General features: G+C 36.1%; 1 protein-coding gene across 8 annotated transcripts in view; it reads right to left on the reverse strand.

Moving 5' to 3' along the window:
* The window catches only part of PDE4D (phosphodiesterase 4D), a 1,577,486-nt gene that overhangs the window by 231,933 nt on the left and 1,325,668 nt on the right, over positions 1–19,885 (reverse strand). For all 8 annotated transcript variants that reach the window (XM_078004763.1, XM_078004764.1, XM_028850059.2 and 5 more), the window contains one exon: positions 14,099–14,290. In XM_078004763.1, coding sequence (XP_077860889.1) covers positions 14,099–14,290 — 192 coding nt within the window. The remainder of the gene's footprint in view (positions 1–14,098; positions 14,291–19,885) is intronic.

The raw sequence follows: 19,885 nt of genomic DNA on the forward strand, positions 1-19,885 counted from the left end.
AAAAATGTGACTACCAAGAAAATCTTGCAAACCAAATTAGTTTTTCCATATAGTGTTTAAAAGAGATGATTTGTTTTTCCAAAAATAATGTTCACTCTGACAAATTATAAATTTAAGAATATAATGAATGATTTAAAATTACTTATAAAGGAGGCATTAGATTTTTTGATAAACTAAGTAATCTATATAGTAAACACAACAATACCAAAAATACATAAAAACTGTGTTTCCTTGGTATTAGACATACTTGAGGATATGGATCCTCTGTATTACTTGGCCTTTTAATTTGAAACTAGCTCCATTTAAGTCAAAATAAATTAAGCAGTACATCTATTTATGAAACCCTAGGGAATAAAGTTCCTAATATAATAAAGCCAACCTCAGTTACAAATGAATGTGCTTTTCCTCTTTGAAGCTATTGCCACTTAGAATTAAAGTAATCTATTTAACACAAAAACTTGTATTAAAAATCACAACTACCAAAACTTTCAATTTAGCAAGAATGTCCAGCAACCTTTTACTGAGAATCAAATAAAATGTAAATTAATATATGAGTAACATTAAAACTGTTTGGTATTGTGTAATATCTTCCAAAAGGAAAATTTTCAATGCCAAACCCAGGCCACATGTTTGTATATCTAGTTATGCCGCTTTTCTGGTGTTTTGATCATTCTAAATATTTTGAAAAATTTTAAAGAGATGTGGGGTCTCACTCTGTTGCCTAGGCTAGAGTGCAGTGGCACAATTCACAGCTCACTACAGCCTCAAGCTCCTGGACTCAGGTGATCCTCTCACTTCAGCCTCCCAAGCAGTTGGAATTACAAGTGCAAACCACTATTTTTATTTCTTAAGGCAGGCCAGAATTTTTATTTTTTTTTTGAGATGGGGGTCTCATCTTGAATTTTAACTCCCACAATTTCCAGATATCGTGAGAGGAGCCTGGTGGGAGACGACTGAATTATGGGGATTGGTCTTTCTGGTGTTGTTCTCATTATAGTGAATGAGTGTCATGAGATCTAATTTTTTAAAAAGAGGAGTTCCCCTGCTCAAGCTCTCTCCCTTTGCCTGTTATCACATCCACATAAGATGTGAATTGCTCCCCCTTGCCTTCCACCATGATTGTGAGGCCTTCCCAGCCAGCCACATGGAACTCTGAGTCCAATTAAACCTCTTTTCATGATTGTGAGGCCTCCCCAGCCACGTGGAACTCTTGAGTCCAATTAAACCTCTTTCTTTTGTAAATTGCCCAGTCTCGGGTATGTCTTCATCAGCAGCGTGAGAACAGACTAATACAGTGACATTCAAAGATATTTAGTTTTCTGAAATTTAAACCATGTGCTCACATCTTATTAATATTTTAAGAATTAAGAAACAACTAAATAGCAAGAAAACAAATAACCTGATTTTAAAATGGGCAAAAAACCTAAATAGGTCTTTCTCAAAACAATGGCCCAACACAGTGGCTCACACCTGTAGTCCCAGCACCTCAGGAGGCTGAGGTAGCAGGACAGCTTAAGTCCAGCACTTTGAAACCAGCTTGGGCAACATCGTGAGACACCCTCTCTACAAAAAAATTAAAATCAAAACAAGACCTACAAAAAAAGGTCAACAGGTATATGAAAAAGTGCTCAACATCACTAATCTTAAGTGAAATGCAAATTAAAACCACGAGGAGATATCACCTGACACCTATAATAATGGGTTTTTATCAAAAAAAAGGTAACAAATATTGGTGAAGACGTGGAGAAAAGGAAGCCTTTTAACACTGTTGGTGGGAATGTAAACTAATACAGTCACTATGGAAAACAGTATGAAGGTTCTTCAAAAAATTAAGGATAAAACTACCATATGATCCAGCAATTCTATTTCTGGGTACATATCCAAAGAAAATGAAATCAGCATGTCAAAGAGATACCTGCACTCCCATGTTTGGTACAGCATTAATCATAATAGCCCAAATATGGAATCAACCTAAGTGTCTAACAACAGATGAATAAAGAAAATGTTATACACATACACACACACACACACACACACGATTCCTACTCAGGCTTAAAAAGGGGATATCTTGCCATTTATGATAATATGGAAGTTCCTGGAATACATTATGCTTAGTGAAATAAGTCAGGCAAGAAAGATAAATACTATGTGATCTCACACATATGTAGAATCTAAAAACAAAATCAAACTTATAGAAGCAGAGAGTAGAACAGTGGTTCTGGGGCAGGGCCTGGGGAAGAATGGGAGGATGTGGAATGGGAGATGTTGGTGAAAGGGTACGAAGTTTCAGTTAGAAGGAGAAACAATTTCAAGATACCTATTGTACAGGCTGGTGGCTATAATGAATAATCATGCATAGTACACCTGACAATTACTGAGAGTAGATTTTAAATGTACTCATCACAAAAAATGATAAATTGCTAGGTGATGGACATGTTAATTGCTTGATTTAATCATTCCACAATGTATACATATATCAAAATATTACCTTGTATATAATAAATGAATACAATTTGTCATTTGTTGATAAATAATAAATTTAAAACTAGAATTAGAGCCTGGCCCCATCTTTGACCCCCCCCCCCCAAAAAAAAAACTTTCAACCCCAAATCCTTAATTTTTGGCTCATGTGTGCTCATATCACTTGGGGAGGACAGGCACTGATGATAAAGCAGATGGGACTGAAGTTTATGCAACATAAGCAAAAAATAATCTAGTCTAAAATGGAAACTCTTTATTTGTCATGAGAAAACAATTTAGGCTTCATTAGAGAAAATACATGATGTGAATGAATGCCTTCAAATTTGTTAGTTATATGATGGCACAAAGACTGACTGTGTTCAAACCAAAATAATTAAAAAATGTTTAGCACTTGTGTGTAGACATATTCACTAAGCATAGTAGGTTATTTTGTTTAATAAAAACCAATACGATAGAGAGACTTTTCTAGGACTGCTGATGTCCCAAATTATCATCAGAAGGTTTGAGTACAAAGCTGAGAGTCTGACTTCCACGGAGGGAAGAAGGATGGTGAAAGAGTTGGGTACACGGGCACGGATTCACAAGTGCTCTCACTTTGTGTTCTAGGAACAGGATCTTCTCTCACAGTTTATCTTACTGGCAGGCTTGTTCTTAATGCCAGTGGCCCTGCCCTTTTGGTTTTTCTCCAGAATGGGCTCCTGGGAAAAAGATTTATGGTCAACTAGTACAACAATTTTAAAGGTCTGCATGTGGTGAAAAGATTCAATAGATTAAAAGGAAGTCCTTGATCAAACAGAGAGGAGAGCAATGTGTTTTATGAATGCCTACTAGGTGCCAGACACGGTGTTCTACCAACATGCTGAATTTAATTCTGACAACTCTGCATTAAATGGATGCTCATATTCCCATTCTAAGATAAGGAACTAGGCCCTGACAACTTAAGTTACTCATCGGCAGTCATGCCCTTGGCAAGTGACAGAGCTCAGTGGTTTCCAAATGCCACTCTAAGATCTGGTACTTGCCCAACAGAATGCTCATTGGTCCTTGTCAAAGTCAAAGTGTACATGGACCATGCAGTGAGATTTTTTTTTAAAAGACTATACGTATTCCTTTAGAAAATTCTTTTATTCTGAGATTGTGCTCTTTTTCACTGAAGTGAAAATGTCTTAAAAAATAAAAATATATATTGATGGGAAATTCCTTGATAATGTTCTTTACCTGGCAAAATAAGGAGTTAGTAACCCTAGGTCGGTGTCCCAGGTATTTTTTGAAATTTTACTGAGTCATAAAATCCCAAGGCATGGAAATGTTCAGCGTAGCTGGACTTGAACCCAGGCATTCAAATACTGTTTTGTTTTTATCATGCTGCTTTCCGTATGCTCAAATGGATTTAGACTATTCTGAAGGCACATAGAAGTAAATGTTTTAGACTCTAGAACAGCACTGTCCAATAGAATATTTCTTCAACATTCTATTTCTGCAACAGAATATTCTGCAAGACTCTTTCTTGGTGCTGTCTAATGTGCTATCCACTAGCTAAACACACACACACACATACACACACACACACACACACAACAATCCACAAAAACAAAACTATCTTGGTGGTTATAACAAATTCGATTTGAAGTTCTCTAAGTACCAAAGAAAAAATGAATTTTGAAACATGAAAATATGAGATCTGCATGTAGTTTTGTTCTCCCTTGGGAGCAAAACAATGAGTTAAAAATTTTGTACGTGGGATAATTCATGACATTTATTGGGAGACAAAGTCATTTACTGAATTGGTGAAATGATTTCTTGTCATATCACAACCTTCCATATTTATAGAGGGGTGAGCAGTTATTCTTTTTCTTTCTGCTCTTAAGCTGCCTGTGTCTAAAGAGAGGGTTACAGGAATTGACACATTATATATGTTTAGATACAACTTTCAAGTATTCAATGTCAGCAAATTTTTCTTGACCCAAGTTAGGAAAAACCATAAAGTCTCAAGGCAATTAGCAGTAGGTGGACACAAAGCCTGGGAGATGCTGCAGTGGGCAGATGGAATAATTGGGGATGTTTCCTCAGTGAACCTGGGAAATCATACCACAAATTACCAGGAATCTGAGAGCAAAGCCCAGTGGTTGATATTCCTTACTTGGTTTTCTAAAGAAAAACCATGGGTCTGCTTGATGCTTTCTTTCTGTTTATTTATAAAGCACATCTTTAGATGATTCATATTGCAAGGGCTTAGACAGAATGATTTAGTAATACTCACTGAAATATCTTATCTCAAGAAACCCATCACATAAATGTTCCAGCAGTGTGACTGTTTTTCCTTATATGGCTCAGAAAACATAAGGAGACATTGAGAACAATTCATTAAGAAGCTAAGACTGATAAGCAAAAGTAAATATTTAAAGTGATTGATGTGTAAGTGAAAACAAGTATTTATATAGGAATCTCAGTGTTGGCTGGAAACATCTCCTTTTCTATCAAGAATTTTTAAAAATTAAATAAAGACAAGAATGCATGCTCCAAACAATTTTGTTTTGTCTTATTTTCATGGATCTACGGTGTCTTCAAATGATACTCTGGCATGGAGTAGGTGCTACTGATATTTTCTAAATTAGTAAAACAATGACAGTATTCAAAAATGCACATCAATTGATACACACCTTTATTTAGAATGTGGAAAACATGTATTGGTTATCTCCAATAGAAGTCAACTTTCTTCTTCTCAGCCTGCCACCATAGGCCCCACTGTTAAGATTTAAAGTTCAGGCTGTGCATAGGGATTCTTGCCTGTAATTTCAGCACTTTGGGAGGCCAAAGCAGGAGTACTGCTTGAGCTCAGGAATTCGAGAACAACCTGGGCAACATAGCAAAACCTCATTTCTGCTAAAAATTTAAAAAAATTAGCCGGGAGTGGTGGCATACCCCCGTGTTTGGGCTACTAGGGAGACTGAGGTGGGAGAATCACTTGAGCCCAGGAGCTCAAGGCTGCAGTGAGCTGTGATTACATTGCTGCACTCCAGCCTGGGCAACAGAGTGAGACTGTCTCAAAAACAAAAAAAAACAAAAAAAAAAACCAGATTTAAAGTTCAAAATATTTCTATTTTACCATACACTGGAGCATGGTTTTGATTTTAGTCTTCTTTAATATACAGAGGGAAGAGGGTTGAGATAAAGTGAGAGTATACTAGTATACCTCTAGGTACAATATCCACAATTGGATGAACCAGTATCTCTCCCGCAGTGGCCATTTGCCTCTTAAAATTTCAAGAGGCAGGAAGAATCAGTAATTTTCAACTACGGGTCCTTCATCTAGGGACCATGTTGCATTGAGAGCACTATCCAGGTTACTGGACTAGTTTTTTTTATTTCAAAATGGTCTTCAAACTTTCCTTATTTTAGTTTATTTCACACATAATTTGCTCTTAGAGATTGCATTCTTTTGGTATGCACTGAAAAACAGGCTAATCTTCCTTGACTGAGGCCAATTCAAGTTTACTTTCTTCTGGCAGGAATTCAATGTCTCATAGGATTGTGGAATAATTGCTCTTGTTATTAAACTACCCCTTCTCCCTGCTTTTTTTTTTAAAGAAAGGAGATATTATCCTTTGAAATGTATTAAATCTGAGGTACAAGCATAATTATATAATCATTATTTATAAGTTTAAACAATTCAAAGTCACACTCTTTCTCTTATATACAGGAGTGAGAAAAACTCATTTTTCTTTAGAATTTTTTCTTTTTTCACATTTAAATGATTTACAAGTGAGTTCAGTCTTTAATCCCAGCACTTTGGGAGGCCAAGGTGGGAGGATCACTTGAGGTCAGGTCGAGACCAGCCTGGCCAACATGGTGAAACCCCATCTCTACTAAAGATACAAAAAAAATTAGCCAGGCACGGTGGCGGGCACCTGTAATCCCAGCTACTCAGGAAGCTGAGGCAGGAGAATTGCTTGAACCCGGGAGGTGGAGGATGCACTGAGCTGAGACTGTGCCACTGCACTCCAACCTGAGCAACAGAGTGAGACTCTATCTCAAAACAAACAAAAAAAGTGAGGGCATATACTGAGGAACATAGTGGGTATAAAGGGAATCTAGAAAATAAAATGGTATGCTATATATTAGCACAAAGTCCTAGAGTTAGAATTGCAGCAGCCTTATCATAGAAACAATGAATTACATATATGTTTGGTCAATTTTCACTTCTTTTTCCCTCTGCTTTAACAACTTTTTATGACTAACATTTATCCCTCCACATCTCCTAAGACTTTAGTATATATCTATTACTTTGGTAGCAATAACCAAGATATATTACTACATATAACTCAATTAATTCGTTATTTTAAAGGTTAGAGCACTGGCAATGATACTCAGAGGTGCTGACACCATCTCACTATAGTAAAGCATTAAAATCAATACTTTATTTTTACCCTGTGGCATGAACAACATTACCATTTAAAATGTCTAAACATCAGGATTTCATTTTTATGATTTTTTGAAAGTATGAGATTAGGAATATAAAATGCCTATTCAGCTAATATTTTAAATCCCCCTGTTCAAGGATTGAAGAAACATGTTTAGCTAATTTACCAGACTTATTTTACAATTCATGAAACTCCTATTTTTTAAAATCAGAAATAAAACTACCTAAGTGATTGAAAAAATGGCACCAAATAAAGCAGAATTTTTAAACAAAAAGATAGTAAAAAGGTATTCTAGTAGCAGATGACTTTAGCATATTTTGCTGATAAACTTCTTGAGATTTAACAGCTAGTATTAATGTCTGCATCAACACTCCGAATAATACTAGTAACAGTGGCCAGCACACAGCAATGGAAGAAAAAGCCTGGTCTATCTAGATCATTACCAAAATAATATCACATTTTATAATAAAAGATTTTGGCTACCTGGGATCCTAACAGAATTAAGAAGAAGATAAATTCTCTACTCTAGAGCACATCAGAACGCTCACAGCTTTGAAACTGTTATTTTTTTCCTCCTAACAAAATTCTCTCACAGAGTCTCACATAGAGATCTGATTTATCTCTAATCATTTTTTTTTTTTTTTTCTTGAGGCAGGGTCTCACTCTGTCATCCAGGCTGGAGTACAGTGGTGGGATCATGCTTCACTACAACCTCAACATCCTGGGCTCAAGTGAACCTCCCACTTCAGCCTCCCAAGTAGCTGAGACTACAGGCGCCCACCACCATGCCCAGCTAATTTTTGTATTTTTTGTAGAGACAGGGTTTCAACATGTTGCTCAAGTTGGTCTCGAACTCCTCAGCTCAAGCCATCTGCCTGCCTGGGCCTCCCAAAGTGCTAGGATTACAGATGTGAGCCACCACACCTAGCCTGATTTAGCTCTAATTCTTCAGATATGAATAAACACCCAATCCAAGGATTTTCAAACTTTCTCAGTACGCGGTGCCCTTAATATCTCAATTTTTTAAATAACAGCAACCCGTTGGCCAAAAGAAATAACTAATAGTTCCAATTATTAAATAGTTAAGTCCAAATAATTTAATAAGGTTTTGTTCTAACAATTTAGCAGCCACTGAGCACTATGTCAATTTCTCATTTTGGAATGAGATTGGACATTGGCTTGCTTATTTTTGTTGCACATTGATTTCTGCTCAGCACTTGATTTTTATCCAACAATTGCTCAAAACCCAATTTTGCAAAGATATGGTGTCACAGAAAGGAATATCGTGGTCTTTATTGGAAACTGGGAACTATTTCAAGCTATTAGTTTTCCAGGTGGTTGACACATGTTTTTGTGTTTTTCTTGAAAATTTAAAATAACGCTTGCACCCACGTGCATTCCCTCTGCTGCCTCAGGACATGTTTTGAGAATCCTGGCCCTAGTCCCATCACTCCTACACCACAGGGTGAGGGGTGAGGATACCTCCCCAGTTGGGAACAACCCAGGAACTGGGGAAGAGATGATTTGACCATGGTAGCTTTCTTTGTGTGGTTAATGGAAGAAGGCTTTCAAGATAGCAAATTAATATGCTTTTGAAATGTTTACACTTGATCTTAGCCAAAAGGCCAAGAAGCGATGAAATGTTCATTAGTGTAATATTATCTTGCAATCTAGCTAAGAGATGACTACAAACTTTTCATGTACATCCAGCGAGAATTAGAACCTTTGTAATGCAACGTCTTTTTATTTATATTCTTCCTAGTAAGACCAGGGAAGATTAATAATCTGGAATAAAAGATACAAATAGACATAAAGCGAATTCTTCTTCCTTTTTCAAACCCAGGACTGGAAGCAATACTACCCTTATACTTAGTAGGCAAAAGAAGTAGAGAGGAGTGGCTATGACTGAAAACACACATTAGAGGCCCAAGAAATGGTGAGGGACTTGTTAATTGCTAAAGAAATGACAGTAGTTTGAGATGGGGGGTAGGGAGAGTATTATCCACTAGCTGAGAAAATGCCCCAATGGGGCACCCCAAAGGCCTGATCAATGAAGTCTGATATATCTGTATAGTGCTTGGGGATAACTTAGCTAGATTCCCAAGTATGCCCAGGTTTTTATGGTATATCAAGTCTACTCACTTCCTCCTCACTGGCCCTCTGAATGCATTCACCCCACCCCATATTCTGTGTGTAGAAGCAATGTATATAAATGTGAGTGAAGAGACGATTGGATCATCTTTGCATCCTATGTGTTGGTGTTAATTCAACAAAGGATGGGGAATACAAGGTCAGTTATCCAGGTGAACTGAGTATTTCTTAAAACTTAAGTAGTTTGACAGGTAACTTATATTCAATAAATTCATAGTTTTGTGACAATTCTACTTATCTTGTCACTGCTAATTCTCCTCTTAATCTTTGAAACGTATCATATCTTTGTGTGCTTCCAAATACAGATACTATATTACTGGATGATGTGAAACAACAGAAGTGATTGTTACTCAGATGCTGAAATATTAAGATGACAAAAATATTGTCTATTTACACTGTAATTTTCATCATGTTTCTTCATGATGTCACTTGGGCAACCTTTTGTTATCTAGTTGTTTCTACTGTTACAAAAAATTTTTACTATTAATGGTAATTCAAATTTACTTTCATGTATTTATTTATTAGACTTATGCTAATACTTAACATTTTTCTTTTTCTTACTTTTCTTAAGAATTAAGTTGCTACTGCATCATCTATATTTAACAAACTGTGATGGTCTCTGAGCAGAAGTGATCAGGAACTTCTCTTCTGCCTTGTATGAGCTAATTTTTTAAGATTCTGAGTTTAGCCTAGTGCTCTATACTTGTATACATTCTCTAAGAGTTGGCTATATATTTACTTTGTACCTCTTTGAGCTTTTATTTTATTCTTAATCAAATTTTCATACTGCTATGTATTTCACTGGTTTAATGAATTTGGTCAACAGTTACTTCTGTTTCTCAGCAGTTTTTGCTGTAGTAGCATACAGTACTTTGTTTACAATGGCATTATCAAAATTATGTGCTCCTAGAAATAATCAAAATGGTTGTTTTTTTTTTTTCCAAAAGATGTCGCTATCAAAAGGACTGTGAGTATATCAAATAAGATAGCTGGTGTGAAAATACTTGGGAAAGTTGATGATATACACACACCATGTCTGTTATGATTATTATTACCACCATCTTTATCTGTTTTGCCATTTCATTGGTTTCTATTTATAGAGGACAAGATGACGATATCCTATCTACTAGAGGGGATTATTTTCCTTCTTCTCACTTTCGCAATATAGTAAATAGTTATATTTAAACTTAAAGAGTATTTAAAGGTTTTCCAAAACAGTTCAATTAAATAGATAACCACAAATCTTCATTTTAAATACCTTTTCATTAGGTACCTATCCTCATTAGGTACAGTTTGTGTTTGAAATTTCTAAGAAAATTTCTCAATAGGAAAGCTTAACTAGAACAATTAATATGAAATCATCAAGTAATTAAATATATCATAACATCATTCTCTATAAAGCACAGTTAAATTACAGACATCAGACAGTCTTCATAGCATTATTGTGAAATAGGTAAGGTAAGAAAATTAAAGTTTACACATGACCATATGAGAATTCATATTAAGAGAGGGCATAGTCCTTTATGGTGGAAGATATGTGTAGTGTCAGATTAAATGTTGAAATATTTATTCTATTTACTTTTCTTTCCGCAGAAACTTAATCTCCTTGGTAGAAAGAATGCTTTCTAGGAGTTGGTGTCAAAGGAACATCTTACTGCTCCAATGTAAATATCCAAGGAGAATGGAAAAGCTAAACATGTGAACACATTATTTTTCAGCAACATATAGAGTTGACTCATGGTCTGATTAAACTCATCTTTCTATCTGAGTCTGATCAGATAAAGAACTCTTGAGACACACAGCAAAATGAGGTCATCCTTGCAAGTTTGATTTTGAAATTTCATATTTAAATATGAAATGCTGTAAGGTTTTCATAAAATATATGTATATATTTAATATTTACTAACTGGAGTAGAATGTATGAAAGAAATGATCTATCCAAAACTCAGTTTACTACAATTTAAAAAGGTAGAACACATAACTACATAAATGGACTCCACTAACTCACTGTGAGTTTTCCTCTTTCTTTTATCAGTACCGAGGTTGACTCACCCTTGATGAAGTTGCATTAGATGACTTTCAGTTCAGTCATTTGCCTATTTAACATTGTTTATTGTTATCCATGGGGCTGGTCAGTATTCTACTCACCTCTACCCTGTTCCCTTTTATGATCTGCATAGTCGATTTTTTAAGCCTTTCCCTTTCTTCTCAAGCTGCCCCATCCCTCTCTCCTCTGGCTATTGATGGCTACACCTTCTACTTTTACATTCATTCATTTGGAGATGGAGGAGTAAAATGTTTAGAGGATTTATGGCTAATATCTCTTAACATTTTACTCCTCCATCTCTAAATTTACATTTCCCTTTTTTACTCTTCTCCTCCTCCTCCTTCTCTCTTCTTTTTCTTCTTGTCTTCTCTCTTCTTCCTTTTTTTCTTCTCTCTTCTTCTCCTTCTCTCTCTCTCTTTTTTTTTTCCCCAGACACAGTCTTGTCTTGCTCTGTCACCCAGGCTGGAGTGCAGTGGCGTGATCATAGCTCACTGCAACCTTGAACTCCTGGGCTCAACCAATCCTCCTACCTCAGTCTCGGACTAAAGGCACATGCCACCACAGCCAGCTAATTTTTTGGATTTTTAGTAAGGACAAGGTCTCACTATGTTGCCCAGGCAGGTCTTCTTTGTCCTTTCTAAAGAATACAGTTCTGGTATTTACTACTTTTCCAAGGATAGCCTCCTTACTCTGGCTTATGATCACATTTTTGTCAGCAACTACAGCTCCATCTTTAACCCTTTTTTCCCCTTGAATTTTTAGTCTCTTTCTATCTCGTGGAGTCTTCCCTCAGCTCAAGTATCCTGAATTCATAAAAATTCTGCTTGAACCTAATTCTCTGTCAGGAAACCTTAGTTTTCTCTTCCTCCTCCACTCATCAGCCTTTTAAAGAGATGCCTGGGTTTGCTCACATTTCCACTTCAATTCATTCCTTAGCCCAGGGGCTCCTAATGCTATTACCTGAATATGACGCTCCACTCAACTGTCATTCAAAAACCTAGTAATTATAGAAGGTAACTGTTCTCATTTCTCCTGGTTCTCTGGACTGTTATTTCTGTTTGCTGTTCTAGTATTTAACTGTTGTCTTGTTTACCCTAGGCTTATCACGTACAAGCCAATTCATCACCTGTTATCTGCTGTGTTTTCTACTCGCTTCCCTTTGTCCCTCATGTCCACGTCACCAGGTACATAGTTATTCATGGTCAAAAATCAGCATTCTCTTTGATTCTCCTTCTCCACTGGCTGTTCCCCAACATACAGACATACATCACACACACACACACACACACACACACACACACACAGAACCATTCTATAAGCCTCTTGCATCTAAGCCATCTCTGCTCCACTGCCATCACTCCCTTGATTTAGGTCTTCATCATATTTAGCCTGCCTTACTTCTGTGAATTTCAACACGAAATACTTCCCTGTAGTCACTTTGCTATGCAATCATTCAACAATAGAGTAATCAAGATGCAATAAAAACAAGAATATGATCATGCCAAAACTCAGCTAAAAACCTCTGTGACTCTCAGGTCCCATAGACTATATTTGAAATTTTCTTCTCTTTTGCCAGGTTTCACTATTCACATCAAGCAGATTGTCATTCCTTAGTTCAGCCATAATTTTCCATGCCTCACATTTAGTAAATGTTGTTCCCTTAGCCCGGTATTTTCTGTACTTTTCCCTTGGGTAGAAAACTGTCCATCTCCTCTCTATGTTCCTGCAGTACATTGTAAATGCCTCAAGGATTGTGCTCACCATATTTTATAACAATGGTCTAAAATGCCAGACCTTACTGCTCCACAGATTGAGAGCTTTAAATACACCATATTTGCTCAAGAAGCATTCTCATTATGTGTGTATGAATAAATAAGTGTCATGAATTTCAAATCTAAGAAAGTGAGATAAAAATAATGTAGAAATAGGGTCACTAGGAATAGAAAGTTGTTTAGAGATGAAGAAGGGTAAACGTCAATAATACAACTGCTAAAATAGCAACCACAGTTTGTAAAAATGAGTGAAATATAATTTCATTTCTAGAACCCCATGTAGACCTATTGCAATACCCTGATGCTCTGCTAGATGGCAGGAATAACACTAGACACTCAGGGGTCCCATACAGACTAATTCTTATAAGATAAACTGCAGCCTGTTGTGAGTTTTTGAGACGGGTGTCATGAAAAGATGGTGAATGTTACTGGACAAATGTATAGACCAAGAGAGAAAGATGAAGATCAATTCTATACAGAGGCAGATGTGCCACAAATGATAGTATAGGTATTGAGTGAGAATAAAGACCCATGTAGAAAAACATGCACAATACCACAAGAATGAAATGCACTGAGAAAATGAGCTAGTGATGGTATATGATCTGCAAACCTGCTTGTCAGTTTTCACTGTTTTTCAAGCTTTACTATGTCTTAAATGATATTCAAGTCTCTCTAACGTTTTCTGTGCTTGCCTCTAATGATCCTTACAAATTGGCTTAATTTCCGCAAAGTTCCACAAAGATTTCTTAAATGATCCGGCAAACCAGTGCTAACATCTGTACATACATAAATTGAAATATATTCAAAATGCTATACAGTCTGGTTCACTGGACTTTTCCAATGTAGTTGAAAGCTTTTCAAATATTAGAAAATATCCATGTAGGTAGGTAGCTAAAACTCAGGTTCTACATAAATATAAGGTAGTGAGTTAAGTGTTAGTTTCCATTAAAAATTTAATTCTCAGTTTTCCTAGAAAGTGTATTTTCTGGGAAAATAAATACATGAGTGTGTGTGTGTATGTGTGTGTGTGTGTGTGTTAATCAAGAGTGACAGTGCACTCAAGTTAAATCTACCATTCATTTCTAGCTTGTATAATTTTATTCATATTCTTTCTATATTGGAGAAGAGTGATATAGTTGAACAAAAGTCAATTAGTTTTATTACATCATCAGCTCTAGAAATAAATTTACTTGGTTTTCTCTCTCTTTGCCTACCCTTGTACTTACATATCACTGGCAATGGAGGAGTTCCGGGACATAGACTTTGGAGAGAGGTCATAATCGCTGTCAGATCGATACAGGAAGGACTCCCGGCGTTGACTGTGGACAAAATTTGCTTGGAGAATTAGCCCAGATCCTGGGCTGGTCATGGGATCCAAGGGACTCCGTCCCGCAGATGTGCCATTGTCCACATCAAAACTGTAAAGGAAGGAGAAGGAATTATGTTGCTATGAACATTCACATGTTCATATTTTCACAAAGTATTTAGCTTCAACTGAGGAATTGACAGTGGAATTAGCAGGAATCAAAATTACAGCTAATTTCTGCCATAAGAATATGATAATATTGAAATACATAAAAGAAAAACACATTGACTTCACATTCTTGTTTTCCTGGATACTGTTGTTAACTGACCGGATACAAGATACAGGTTTTTCCAAACTCAACTTCAGTTAAACGGGAAACGTTCTGCAAAACTTAATCTTCTAAGTACAAAATTCCTTTCGGAAAATAACAAATACACAGTAATTCGTTAAATATTTGAATTTGATTCAACAAATGCCCATTTTGTGCCTAATGCTGTTCTCCCAAACGTGGGATCCTCCCCCACACTCCTACCCTACTACATCCATCCAAGCATTAATTTCCATTGTACCCACTTCCTTCCATCCCTACTACCAATATTTTAGATTCAGGTCTCCATCAAATTTCATCTATATTATTATAACAACCTTTATATTAGTGTCCTGAATCCATTTTCCAGTGTCATTCTTCAGTTTAAAACTCTTCAGTAACTTACTATTGCTCTCAGGATGAAGTCAAAATTTCTTTGCTAGACTGCCAGTCTAACCATCTGCTCTCAATTACAATTAGTCGCCCTCCCAGCGTCAACTTGCAGCCCTCATCCACTGGGGACTTCATGCCCAACTCATATTGAGGCACCATCTCCTTGTCACAGGCTATCACCTCATGCTCCCCTAAATAATCAAATCTCCTTTCCCCTGCCTAATTGTCACTCAACCTTGAGACTTAGCCTGCACCTGAAAGGCTGCCCTGGTATATCAGAACTTTGTGAAAGGCCCTTTCTCTATGCTCCCAAGACACTTTCCCACTCCCTAATGACAGAATTTACAATGAATTGAAAATGTTTTTCACCCAGGAGCTCTCTACGAATGGAGACTCAGCGTATTCTTGGCTCTTTGAAAACTGTGCCCAAGTGTCTTGAGTAAATGATTAAATGAATAAAAGGCACTGTGCTCAGCAATACGTATTTCAGAGCTGGGAAAAAAATAACTACACACACAGTTCTTAACGTCATAGTCCTTATAATCTAGATAAACTTTCCACAAAGAACCTTTCTAGTGAAACATCAACCAGTATTAAAATAAAGTCAACTTTCATGTGTTCTTAGGAGAGGAGGGTGAGAGCTTATGATAGCCCAGCAGGTGTGTGGTTTTAAAGAAAAAATTGTTGAATGAATAAATAAACACGTGAATTCAAGTTTTGCTGTCATTAACATTTTCCCCATTAGAAGCTTTATCCAAACTATTAACTAGCTAAATTTAAAACATTCCTTTATTTTCTTTATTGGAGTCATTAATAAATAGAGTTGTGACTCTAAGATTGGAAGATGTTTCATGGATCACTTTGAATCTATGATCAAATAACAGTAGCTCCAAAATAATCCATCAAGTAAACAGAAGACGAAAAACTCACTATCTTGAGCACTTGTAAATATGTTTTTCCAACTTAAAATTTTCTTAGAATTGTGTCACTTTATAGATATATTGATTTGGTTCAGGAGGGACAATGAGAGATTATCTAGTTGAACAGACTCACTTTACAGAGGAGGATACCAGGTCCTAGAAAAGTTAATTGACCAGTCGCTGAGCTAACTGTATTATCATTGATTGTTCCTAAAGGCTTTCAAGCTATACTGCATGATTATATAAGCCACAAATATATGTGACACCCAAACAAGGGACCTCTGTTTCACCAGAATAGGATAGGCACATATGTATGTGGGACCTTGTCAATTCCCAGGAAGACTGGAAGAGGAGGATGGTCTCTAATCATTCAACAGACATACATTAGGGATCTTCAGCAAACTCTCCTTGGATATACTTAAAAAGGCATTTATTAAGCACCTACTATGAGTGCATTAAGATACAAAAATAAAGGATGAATGATTAACTCAGGCTGGGATATCTGAGAAGTTTTCATGAAGAGTAGTACTTAAGAAGGTTTTTGAAGGTATTGTATTTAGTATACAACTGGAAGACATTAAAAACTTCTGAATAGTGGGGGTTTGGCAAAGTAGATTTCTCTTCTAAGAAGACAGTCATGGCAGCTTTTCAACATGAGGAGGACCTAGTAATGTGAATACCTATAGAAATGTTTATGTTTATTTCCCTTTAATATCAAGATATTCTTTTTGCTACATTTTGAAAAAGAAAATACCCTCATACAGAAGTGTGAGTTTTGGTTTAGTCTTTTTCAATTCAATTGAATAAATACCAAATTTGCAGAAATCAGTAATACTTTTTCTTTAATTACAATTTTTCCAACTAAATTAAGCAAGTCAACTTACAGAGACACTTCACTATAAGTTTTGAAACAAATATTGCTAAATATCTTAAGTCATTTAGATATTTAAGATATTTTTAAATCTTAAAACTTTTAAGTCACAATATTACCACTAAAACCAAAACATTTATTAATAGGTCAGAAAGTGCTTGATATGAGATATTCTGGGGGCTTTAATATTTTTCTTTGTATACCATAATATAAAAATTTGTCCACTAGATGGAGATCATTTTCTTAAACAAAGAAACTCTATTTTCCACTGAAGGGTTAAATAACCTAAAGGCCTAAATTATTTATTAGGGACTCACGAAAATAACCCTTTAAATGGCATCCAAAAAACAAAGTTCACAATGTATACTAAGTAATTGTCAATATTGATACAATTACATTAATCTAATATCAGTATTAGCTTTACAAACATTGAGAATGAAGATCTAAAAATAATGACTGATATTTTATTGGACTTTTATTTAAAGAAAAAATACTTGAGAGGATTTAATTGAATTTCCATAACAAATCACTGACTACTTATTGTGTTGGAATAAAGTAACATGAGCATGATTAACAGTCTGAGGTTTCACTCTAAATTTTGGCACCGCAAGTATTCTCAGAATACGGTTTGTTTTGGGAAGTGAACCTAGGGTCTGAGTTCATTTGCATAATTGATTCCCATTATATTAAATGCTCTTATGATCAAAATTAGTTATCAAGAAAAGGTAATATTACTGAGAATCTCTAGTCTGAAGTACCAGCAAATGTCAGTATTAGTGAATGACTTTATAGAAAAAGAGACTTTGTATTTTGAAATATTCATTGAATAAACTTTTACATTACATCCTATGTCCTTAGATCAGCACTTTAATAAGTACAGATATACTAAACATTGTCCTTTTCTACAAAGCACTAAAGTCTAGTTAAGGTAATAGAACATCAAGCAACCAGAGAAAATAAAAGCAACAAAACAGGTGGCATCTGTATTAAATAGTATACTAAAACATGAAATTGTATTATATAGGCAATCAGACTATGTGATGTAGACAATGAATGTAAAGGGAATTTAAGAAGTTGCAGGATGTACACCTTTGAAGGAGAGTTAAAAAATGTCCAGCCAGAGTAGAGCTGGGGTTGGGTGTGGAGGCCACCCATCAAAAGTGAAGCCACAAGAACAAACCCAAGAAGGAATGAGTAAGGCATGTATATAAAACAGGACATTTAGTGTCTGGCTCAATTTGAGGCTTGGTATTAAAGAATAGTGGGGACCTATAAAAATGGCAGTTCTGTACAGTTCAACCTAACAGGTAGGACTGGATGTGTTTATGGCAAGCTGGGTCAAGGAGTGTCAGCAGAAGTTTGTTATAAAGACTTATGTGGAGATGCACAAATCAACTTTTAACACTGAAATCTCAGGGGAGTAAGATGGGGAAGACTAGTATTTGTTGAAATAAACATATTGCTTTTGCAACAAATAAAAGGTAGAAAACAGAGTAGAGGCTGAGCACAGTAGCTCATGCCTGTAATCCCAACACTTTGGAGGCACACATGGGAGGATCACTTGAGTTCAGGAGTTCAAAGTTACAGTGACTATGATCGTGTAACTGCACTCCAATCTAGGTGACAGAGCATGACTCTGTCTCAAAAAAAAAAAAAAAAAAAAAAAAAAAAGGAAAGCAAGAAAGACAAAAAAACAGAGTAAAGAAAAAGGAGAAAAATAAATTTTTAACTACATGAGGACCCCCAAAAAGGCTTGTTCATTAAATACTTCAAATATTAGAACTAGGGGGTTTGCCTTGAGAGAGGGAGGTTAGTTGTGGATTTTAAAAGGCAGTACATTTTTACTCGGTAGGTAGTAAGTTAACTGAGAATTAGACTACTTACTTAACTTTCTGAAAGTTAGCCTGATTAGTCAGTTTGGGCTGAAATTATAGATGGCTTCAAATAAGCTACTTATTTTTGAAACACAATTTTATCAACAGTCCACATCGTGGTATTATGAATAAAACAAGAAGGTGATGAAGGATAAGGTAGCCCTAACCTTAGATGCTGGTATCAAAATGATCAGTTGTGAATTTTCCAAAGACATTCTTTAGAAAACACTTAGATGTGGTGAATTCTCTTTTGACTCATAGCCAATTAGATGGAGCCCAAGCAAAAACCTAGCGAAAGTTCGAAAAAGTAACTAAAGGATTGGGGAGAGTAAAAATAACCAAATTTAATGATGATGGTGGCAATAATAATAATGTTCATAATAATAAAACTTCTGGAGCACCTTCCACGTTCCAGGCACTGTGCTTTGCACATATTATCTTATTTAATCCTCAAAATAACCCTTTGAAGTAGGCACTGTATTTTCCATTTGACCATGGGAACCCTGAGGCATAGACAAACGACTCTATGTAAAGTAGTATGCTCAAGTTCATAAGTGGGTTTTAAACTCAAGCTGTCTGATTCTAACGCTGGGGAGAATAGACTCTGTTTACACCTCTATTATGAAGTTTCCTATTAATCATTAAAAAAAAAATACAGGAACACCTTTTAGCTTCCTTACCTACATGGAACTTCTGAAAATAACATTCTGATTAACTTATAGGTGACGCATGCAAAGGCTAATTCTGAGACTAAAGTTTCATATGGGGCTGGGTGTGGTGGCTCACCCCTGTAATCCCAGCACTTTAGGAAGCCAAGACTGGTGAATTGCTTGAGCCCAGGAGTTCAGGGCCAGCCTGGGCAACATGGTGAAACACCATCTTTACAAAAAATTTTAAAATTACCTGGGTATGGTGGTGCTTACCTGTAGTCCCAGTTACCCCAGAGGCAGAGGCAGGAGGATCACCTGAACTTAGGAGGTCAAGGCTGCAGTGAGCCATGATTATGTCACTGCACTCCAGCCTGGGTGACAGAGCGAGACTCTGTCTCAAAAAAAAAGTTTTCATATGACCCAACATTTTGGAATTTGCCAAATCCCCAGATTTTTCCAATTCTAAACGTAACAGTAGGGTGTAAAAAGTCTTTGCTGTAACCCATTTGGTGGGTTTCTTTACAGCATTTGAGATTTCATTTGGAATTAGGGAAGGGTCAGTGGGTCTGCAAAAGGGCTTCGCAAATGGAACTAAGTGAGGTGCTTTCTTGTTCCACATGTTTGCTTCCCTTAATGCAATTTAAGAATGCACACAATTCTTAAAACAGATAACTTTTGCCAGAAGGCAGTTT

This window comes from Macaca mulatta, chromosome 6 (genome assembly GCF_049350105.2).
Source record: "Macaca mulatta isolate MMU2019108-1 chromosome 6, T2T-MMU8v2.0, whole genome shotgun sequence".
NCBI classification, from domain to species: Eukaryota; Metazoa; Chordata; class Mammalia; order Primates; family Cercopithecidae; genus Macaca; species Macaca mulatta.